General features: G+C 46.7%; 2 protein-coding genes across 6 annotated transcripts in view; both read left to right on the plus strand.

The window, feature by feature from the left end:
* Positions 1-3,379, plus strand: part of TERT (telomerase reverse transcriptase) — a 37,066-nt gene extending 33,687 nt beyond the window's left edge. For all 5 annotated transcript variants that reach the window (XM_078604238.1, XM_078604239.1, XM_078604240.1 and 2 more), the window contains 2 exons: positions 238-360; positions 2,583-3,379. In XM_078604238.1, the coding sequence (XP_078460364.1) occupies positions 238-360; positions 2,583-2,674 (215 nt within the window). In that variant the 3' untranslated portion in view covers positions 2,675-3,379. The remainder of the gene's footprint in view (positions 1-237; positions 361-2,582) is intronic.
* Positions 3,380-4,083: 704 nt separating this feature from the next.
* Positions 4,084-8,787, plus strand: LOC144724927 (transmembrane protease serine 2-like; the record flags this gene model as incomplete). Its single annotated transcript, XM_078604244.1, is given in 2 exon segments — positions 4,084-4,505; positions 4,508-8,787. Coding segments are annotated over 2 exon segments (933 nt in total), but the record flags the coding sequence as incomplete, so codon positions are not given.
* Between the last annotated feature and the right edge of the window lie 755 nt (positions 8,788-9,542).

Raw genomic sequence — 9,542 nt, forward strand, 5'->3', positions numbered from 1 at the left:
AACAAGCATTGTCTTTTCGCATATAAATTCCACGTTTGCATCACTGTGCATCCTCACCTAGCTTGAGGCTTAACTCTGAACCCACCGACTCATCAATTGGCAAAGGGGAGCATTGATTCCGTGAGGGGCAGGAGGGCTGCGGAAGTCTCCGCTCGTGAGAACCCAGGTATTGGCGGCTGAAGTGTGACGCTCGCGGACCATGTGGAGATACCAATCACCGTGGCACCGCTTCCGCAGGGCGCGGGCAGCTGCCCCAGATGGACCGTGACGCCGTGTCGTGCCTCTGCTACAGCGCCTTCCACAGCAAGCTGAGCCAGCACCGGGCGATTTACACCGTCCTGCCGGGGCTGCTGCTTTGGCGTGAGTAGTGGTGGAACGGCTGTTTGCGCCCTGTGGTTTAAACCTTGCATCCTGAGTTTGATTCCCAACAATGGCTGAGACCATGAACTGGTCCTGCCCCCTCACTTCACCAATGTGCCCTGACCAGTGTGGTGAATCATGGGTAACTCATTCACACAGTGTGGGGAGTCCTTCATCCGGCAAGGAATTTACAAAGAGCTATAGGTTCGTATTTTTTATTATTACAAGTGAAATGGTTCGATAGAGGCGCACACACAGAATTTGGGAGGCAACACTATTATTAACACAATGGGTAACTCTTAACATAGGGTGGTGACCACCGACCTATCCTTGCTAACACAACACTCGCTAACACTGACGTTCTGATATAACAAGCGTGGACAAGCCAGTAGGGCTACTGGTTGGCCACGCTGACTTGAGGCTTGACTCAAGTTTTCATGACTGCAGGGATGCATACTCTTTGGTTCTTTCGGTAAAGTCACGTAGGTATAAAATAAAATAAATTAAATCACGACGTTTCGGGCGCAACTCAAGTGCCCGTCATCAGGTGGGACAACCACAGAAGGAAACAATTGCTGAAGTGGGCAAAAGGTGGCTGCTTGTAACAAGAGGCTATATAAGTCAGAGAGGTGGGGGGAGGAGCCAGGGAGGAGAGATAGAGAGGGTGCGGTTGTGGGGTAGGGGGAGTGGAGAAGTGCAAGCTCCAACACGAGTACAACAAAATGCCGGGGCTGGGAAGTGAGTGGGGCTGGGGGGTAGGAGGCTGAAGAAACTGGAGATGCGGATATGAATGCAAACTATAAAGCAGTTAAGATTTTACCTGGTTAATAACATCCTTCCAATGATTGCTCAATTTGTATTCATCTTCTCGGTTGAAGTTATGTCTATGTTTATATATCTGGATGACTTCATGAACAAACCTTTGATAGTAGCCCGAAGGTTTGCAGAGCACCTTGGTCTCGTAAAAAACAATATCATGAGAGCCCACAGCGTTATAGCAATGGTCAGCCACGGCGGAGGTATTAGTCCTGTCGTGTTTCAGATCTGCCTTGTGCTCGGACCTTGATCCGGTCACGTGTCCAGCCAGGTTCATCCAGAGTGCCACGGCCTCACACAACCCCCGCGGTACTCACCCACGGCCTCCAGAGCCCCCCCCCCCATCCGGCCGTGACGTCATTCCAGCATACAGATGTAGTGACGTCATGTGTGTGTGCGTGCAGACCCGCGCGAGGTAGTGACGCTCTCCCACATAGTGACGTCACGTGTGTGTGTGTAGGCCCACACGGTAGTGACCTAACAAGTCACTACACAAGTTTAATATAGCTCTCAGAGACACCTTCTTGTTCAGTTATATTTATTATGAATGAAGTTGGCCGACTCACTGATAACTTAACGAGTAACCGCGAGTGACTTTATACGCTTGGGTAACTTATGTGACTCTCCGCAACGCTCGCTGTGTAGTTGGCTAGCTACACAGGAGCGGACGCGTAGCAGTCACGGAGACAATATAACTCCAGCCTTCCAAGACTACAAGGTGCCCATTCCAGGACGATGAAGACGACCTGCTCCAAGATAACGATGGCGACGGCAGTCCATTGGTTCCCCCACAACAGCAGCTCAGAGCCCTGTTCCACGCCGGCTTTTATCCCTCTCACGATCCGGCCACGCCCCTCTTCCCGAACACTCTCCCCGCACCTGGCCCTGTCTGTCTGGCCATTGTATTGTGAGAGATTGGCATGTCAATGTAGCTACCGCCACATCGAGGCCTGAGATGGGTGCAGCCATTTTGGCTGCACCCATCTCAGCCCAACAGCTTTGGGGTGCCATCGATCTTCCTTCTCTATCCCCGCCCACTTACCCTTGGGCTGCACCCATCTCAGGCCTATATAACACCCTGCTTCAGCAGCTCTCTTGCTATATTTTTTCACCTGATGACGATTGCTTGTGTTGCGATCGAAACTTCGTGATTTTTTTATACATTTTTTATCTACGTGACTTTACCGAAAGATCCAAAGAGTATGAATTCCTGCAGTCACGAAAGCTTTAAGTCAAGATTTAACAAACATGCTCTATTGTATACACGGCCGTACATATGTGGGGAACAGAAGGGCGAATTTTGTAACATTCATCTATTCGTGTTGGCTTTATTTTGGGTTGACCCCCAGCCAACCCATAAACGACTGCTCTCCTGTCCTTGTCATTGCATGCTCCCACATTCCCAGGCAAAAAGAGGACCTTCGCAAGGCTGCCTCCAACCACCCGGCATTGCCTCTCCAAAGCGCTCACCATGAAATGGAACAACATACTGATGTGATCGCCAGCACAGCTGTGGTAGTGCTTAGAGACACTGCGGCCTAACAGTGTTGCAGCGACCTGGCACTTCAGTCCCAAGACCATCACGGACTGAGTACGGGCCGGGACAAAGGCAAGGTTCGGGATGAGCGGGGCGGAACAAGGCAGACCTCCGCCCTCCAGGTCCTCCTCGGGGGCCATCTCGATGATGAGGGTTCTCATCAAACAGATACCTGTGACACTTTGATCATACAACATACTACGTTGTTAGGTCATCAAGACAAGACAATAGGGGGTACATCTACATCCCATACCCACCGTCACAATCACAATATTTCTTTATCCTGGAGAAATCTGATGAGCTATGAAGTTCTTTGTACAGATGTCCAATAGGGGTGGGATAAAAAGTTAACAATCAACAAAGTATAAGAAAGATATTGGAAGGGTAAGCAAATCACAAAAAATGTTAACTATTTAAAACTAAACTGAGCTTTTTAGCTTTTTTCAGAAGCTACCTGGCCCTGTCTGTCAAGGCCAATGGAACCGTTTATCTTGAAGCTAAATTACCTGGTTACAAAGGCAACAAGCACATAGACGTCGTCTTCCTTTTTACCTTCCAACGTATTTTTACACTTGACGAATTTTGCTCATTAATTACTTGTGTAATGAGTGGCTCCGGCACGGAAAATGACTTCAGGTTATTTATTAATAAAGCTTGGTACAGCCACGTCTCTCTTCTCTCTTCGCGGATGTCTGCCGCTCTTGTGATTGCGCTGCCCCGCGCCACGTGGCACTCACCCGCTCACCAAAACGCCGCTGGCTGGCGGTGCGCTAGGGAGCGGCTGAGCGGCTGGAGTTTCGAGCCGCCATGTGGCCGATGGAGATGGCGGGGCAGCAGCGACGGGGAGCTCCTCTTAATCTTCAACACCGACCCCTCACGTTACTCTGCCCCCGGCTTATATTCGCTCCCCGGAGGCTAAGCCCCGCCTCTGGCCACGCCCCTCCTGGAACTTTCGGGAGCGTTCTAGAGGCCTCCCTGGTAGATCCGCCCATCACCTTTACCCCAGATTTAATCCCCACTATGGATAAACCGTGGACTGTATACATTAATGTATGCCCCACAATAATACAGGAGATGGCGCTCTCATTACACTTGCAATGCCAGTATAGTCGACTCTCGATTATCCATGCCAATTGAGGGGGTGAGGTGGCAGCGGAGGATCATAAAAAATTGCGGATAATCCAAAATATCCTTTTTTTGTGGATATACATGAGTTTTTTAATGAACAAAACAAACATTTGTAATTAAGAATCGACCTATCGATGCATGTGCTCAGTGATAACACCTACTCTCGCGCAGAAGACTCGGCCCATGAAGTGGATTGCAGAGCCACGCCAATCAACATCAAACTTCGCCCACTGTTGTGAATATATGGCAACTACTGTACTGTAGAGCCGATCTGTTCCATTCAAACCCCACGCCGGTCTGACCATGCTGTGGCTGCTCCTGGCTCCACACAAAGGACTGCGCCCAAAGACACGAGTCTCTCCAGCTTAATAGCGTGCCGCCAGGAGCACGCCCTGCAACGCCACCTCTCCTGTGCTGCCATCATGCTCTCCATGGCGGCCGTCGGCATCGGCATCTTCCTCGCCGTCTACTACCTCAACGAGAAGCAGACGGCTGTGAGCTGTGATGGCACACGGAACACAGTAGCTTCATCTTGCATGCGAGTGTGGAGCCCTGCCCGCGTGCTCCAGGTGTTCGTGTCGGGGCCCCATGGGCCGTGGGGGTTCGCCTGCTCGGACTGCTGGAGCGACGCCCTCTCCCGCTTCAGCTGCCGCTCAATGGGCTACGACAGCGAGTGGTGGGGGGTCGCCCGGCGGCGGGGGGCTGCTGGCCGTGGCAGGTGTCGCTGCACTACGACGCGTCGCTTGTGTGCGGCAGGTTCATCGTGGCGCCCTCATGGGTGGTGACGGCCACTCACTGCGTCCTGCTCAACACGTTGCTGGGCCTGTGGAAGGCGTATGCTGGCCTGGTGGAGCAGCCGTCCATGATCACCCCCTACCTGATGGTGGACAAGGTCTACTTCCACTCGCTCTACGACACCCAGTCGTCCAACTACGACGTCGCGCTGCTGCGCCTGCAGGGCCCTGCGCAATTCTCGGCAACCGCATCAGTGATGTCCACATCTACAAAAGTCGCTGATATATTCTCAGCGGCAGGAGCGGCATTCTCCAAGTTGGGCGAACTCACCATGCACCACATGGCAGACACATCGCCTTCTGGCCCCAGTGCCTGGCACAGCACACGCGTTTCGACAAGGGCGACCTGCCCTACGCCTGCGGCGTATGCAGCAAAAAGTTAAACTACTCGCGCTCCGCTAATATGTACTTTTTCACTTGCGTGTTTAACTGTGTGTACCCGTGATATTTTAAAGAGGGCAGTCCTTCTATTGTGTATCCAACTACTGTCCCTCCCGGCCATATGAAGTGCCACACTCAACTCTACCACCGACTACGCTCATTATTTCTCGTCCATACTTGATGCTCCGTTTGCTATTACATCTGCTAGGAAAACAGCTCATAGCCACTTCTACACTCCATCATTGGATCCTTTAAAACCCTATCTCTGTCTCATTACTTCACCAGCTCGCCTTCCAAACTTCATTCTGCTCTTAAAAATGTCGACAACTGCGAGCTGCTGCTATTCGTCCAAGGTTCGCCGCTCTTCATCCTTTTACAGAAAGTATCAGTGCAAACTATTAATTCTACTTTTCTTATTTCTGGGAGGTATTGAGCTTCACCCTGGTCCAAATGTAAAGAACTCATGTAATTATGTAGATTTTTCTGGTAGAAAAGGTGTTGGTGTTCTACACGTCAACATCAGAGGGATGGTGATTCAATTTAGCCAACGAAAACTAGAAGTAGCAAATCTGGACCCGGAATTTTTTTGCCTCACAGAAACACTCTGCTGTCAATGACTTGCAGATTATGATTGACAACTACAACCTTTTTCGGCTTGACCGAGGATCTAAAGGAGGTGGAATTGCCATCTATGTTCGTAGTACTATTGCATGTTCACCAGCTCATTCGGTGTTGAAAAAATGTTGCTTTGAAGGTCTGGCTCTCAGAATCACTCTCCCTAATAATCAACAGATATTGGTAGTCTGCTGCTATAGACCACCTAGTGGTAAGATGTTGAAGCTGGGACTGCATTGAGGGAGCTTCTTGGAGGCCTCCCTAATGGTGAAATAGTTTGTGGGTGATCTGAATTGGAATTTGCTAAACCCACCTGCCGTGGTCACAAATTTTGCTAATGAATTTAACCTATTTAAATTAATAAATGTCCCCACAAGAGCCAACCTAAAAAACCTGGGACCGTCATCTCTCTTGACATCCTGTTGATTAATGCTCCTCACAATTTCCCACTGACTGGTGTTCTGGGTAATAACCTTAGTGATCACTCCTTCATATTTGGGGTGAGATCGTCAGCCAGACTACGGCTTGGGAGACCTTCAGGTACACTTTTCTGCAAATTCTTGACAAACATGCTTCGATGGTTAGATTTAAAATTAAAGGCAACCGTCCACCATGGTTTGATCCTTTGATTACTAAGCTCATGAAAACTAGAGACAAGGCTTGGGCATGTGCTCAGAAAAGTATATTGGTCATTGACTAGCTAGAGTACAGGATTTTGAAAAATAGATGTAAAAAAATTTCGGCATGCAAACAATTATTACTTTTCCTACACTCTCCTGGAATCACGTGGCAAAGGATCTTCTGGAAAACAGTAAAATGTATTGAAAAGGCATCTAATACAGAAAATCTTCCAGTTGCACTTAACCAAAATGGAGACTTTTTCAGAGCCTCCATTTTAACCTTCATTTTTCTGAAGCTGGTGACCTTTTTAATAATAATGTATTAGGAGTGTTGGCGCAGCTATCTTGTACCAAAAAATAAGCTACGCCTTAACCTTTGGGAGCAAGAAGTCTGACGCGTGTCTTAAATCAAACTTTCTTTATTTCTTAGTTGTAAAAAAACGAGCGATTTCCAAAGTTATATCTTCACCTGTCCACGTACTTTATCACGTTATCGCACGGTCAAAGACTGTCCACTCGCTCCCGCCTGGCTCTTCTCCTGGCTTCCCGTTTATACTGTCAGACCGGAAGTGATGACATGGGTTCAATCTACTGAGCGTCTAACCACAGGGGAGTTCTAAACAGTATGCCCAGTCTGTCAACAAATGTATGACAGATGTACAACAAATGTATACACAGAAATAATACATTCACTTTCTGTCTCATGGCTCTTACAGGGAGTAAACCCTGCTAATGCAATTTCTGACACCCCTGTACAAACATTAAACAAATTTAGTTTCCAGCCTATCCACAAAAATAACGTTCTGAAACATCTGTCCTACCTCAAAGGGTCCTACTCTTCCGGAGCGGATTGTATTCCTTATTTGCTCTGATAACTGTTGGTCACCTAATATACAAACCTATAACCCATATTCTTGACCTGTCCATCAATGAAGCATCGGTACCTCTAGAATGAAAACATTGCTATATTCATCCAATTCATAAAGGGGGTCCTAAAGATGATCCAAATAACTACCGACCAATCTCAATTTTGTCCCCGTTGATGGATTTTTTCGAAAAATCACTGAACTACCAAATTAGCAGTTTCCTGTCCGACAACAATCTTTTACATTGAAACTAATCTGGGTTCTGGAAAAAATACAGCACCACATTTTCTGCACTAGGCTCTCTAAATCACATTTACAGTAGCATGGATAATAAGCAGTACTGCACCAGTCTTTTTCTGGACTTGTCCAAAGCTTTTGATACAGTCGACCACAACATCCTGCTTAGTAAACTAAGTTGCTTCCGTTTCTACAAACACAGTGGAATGGTTAAAAAATTACCTCTCTTCTCGCACCCAAACTATTCATAGATAGTTGGAGGTCAAACAGTGTTACGATAAAAAAGGGGTTTCACAGGGTTCCATCCTTGGCCCTCTCTTGTTATCTTTTTATGGCAATGACTTGGGCACTGACCTGGATCATTCCAGGTTAAATCTGTTTTCAGATGAGACGATACTGATTACTGCTGGCCGCTCTCCACATGATATGATTGCTAAGCTCCAGTGTGATTTAAACAAACTACAACATCAGCTAGTTGCTCTTAAACTAGTCCTGAATACCTCCAAATCCCCAAGGTGCTTCTCACCAGGACTCAAGCAGGAAATTATTTTTCCCCAATTACATTCCTTAAATAATTATCAAATAGAGCAAGTCAGGATCTATAAGTATTTTGGTGTCATCTTTGATTCAAAACACATTTTTCAAGATCACATTAGTTATATTGGTAAAAAGACAATAAAAAATGGTTTTCTGTATCGACAAAAGCATTGCTTCCCCACTGTTCCATTTGGAATTGATCAAAGCTACCATACTTCCTCTACTTGATTACTATGACATCGTATATAAATCAGCCCCCAGTACTGTACTGAAGAAGCTTGACCCAATGTATCATTCGGCCTTAAGATGTGCATTGAACTGCCCATAGAAAGAACCAAAGAATAATTCCTGCAGTCACGAAAGCTCCAAAATTAAGATTGCCCATATAGGACCCACCACTGCGATCTTTACATTGGGTGAAACTTGCCATGTCTTAATGATCGACGGCTTGTGCATCAGATCTTATTTATTCTTGATGTACTTATAAAAAAAATCAGCAGACAACCTGCTGGATCTCCTCACTGTTTCGAAGAACAAATGTGACCTAAGGTCTTCGCTCATTTACCAGCTTCACATTCCTTATTGCCGTACAAATACTGGAGGAAGGGCCTTTGCTGTCGATGCCCCAAGGGTCTGGAAGGCTATCGCCAATAAACTGAAACTTGGATCACTCCCTGTGAGATCTGCACTCAAAACTGCTCTTGAGGAGCTGTACACTCCTAGCTGCCACTGCTATGCTGAGTGGCCTGAAATTAAATGCATCGCTCCGGATGTCCACTGCATTTCTGCAAAGTATGACTTACAAGTTTTGATTATAGTGTGCTGATTTAAAAAGGTGCATTGATATAGTACGATACTACTGCTGATATTTGTGCTATTATGGAGTAACTCATGCTAGTGGCCAGAGGTGGGACAAAGTCATTGTTATGCAAGTCCAAGTCGAGTCGCAAGTCATCAAATTCATGACTCGAGTCTGACTCGAGTCCAAGTCACATGACTCGAGTCCACATCTCATAGGTGGGACAAAGTCATTGTTATGCAAGTCCAAGTCGAGTCGCAAGTCATCAAATCCATGACTCGAGTCTGACTCGAGTCCAAGTCACATGACTCGAGTCCACACCTCTGCTAGTGGCTATGGCTACAAAGTTTATTGTACGTACTATTTATATCGTTTATTGTTAAATTTGAATCACAGTTCCTATGATCACTTTTGTTATATTATTTTTATAGCTTTATTTTGGTTATTTCGAAAACGTATGGTTAAGCCATGTTTGTTGAAGTATGGAGTTAGCTTGATAACTTAATCTAAATTGTCTTATGGTTGTTATTGTTTGACTTGGATCCCATTGGGATTTTTGCACACATAATTGATATATGGTGCTTTTTTCTGGAATATTTTTGCTGTTATTTTTCCTGGATGTTTTTGTTGCGCGTCACTTTTAAAATGTTCTTTGTTCATGTTTTGTTTGTTGCGGTTGCACCCGAGTCAAGAGCCGCATGGCTCACAGGGCTATATTACCTAATAAATGAAACTGAATATAGGGGGGCGGGGCCCAGTTAGTGGTGATGTCACTTGCTCCGCCTACCAATTTTTGAGGGCGGGGCCCAGCTTTCCGTGATGTCACTCGCTCTGCCGACCAACACTGAGGGG

The sequence above is a fragment of the Lampetra planeri genome, chromosome 22 (assembly GCF_965212315.1).
Source record: "Lampetra planeri chromosome 22, kcLamPlan1.2.h2, whole genome shotgun sequence".
Classification (NCBI taxonomy): Eukaryota; Metazoa; Chordata; class Hyperoartia; order Petromyzontiformes; family Petromyzontidae; genus Lampetra; species Lampetra planeri.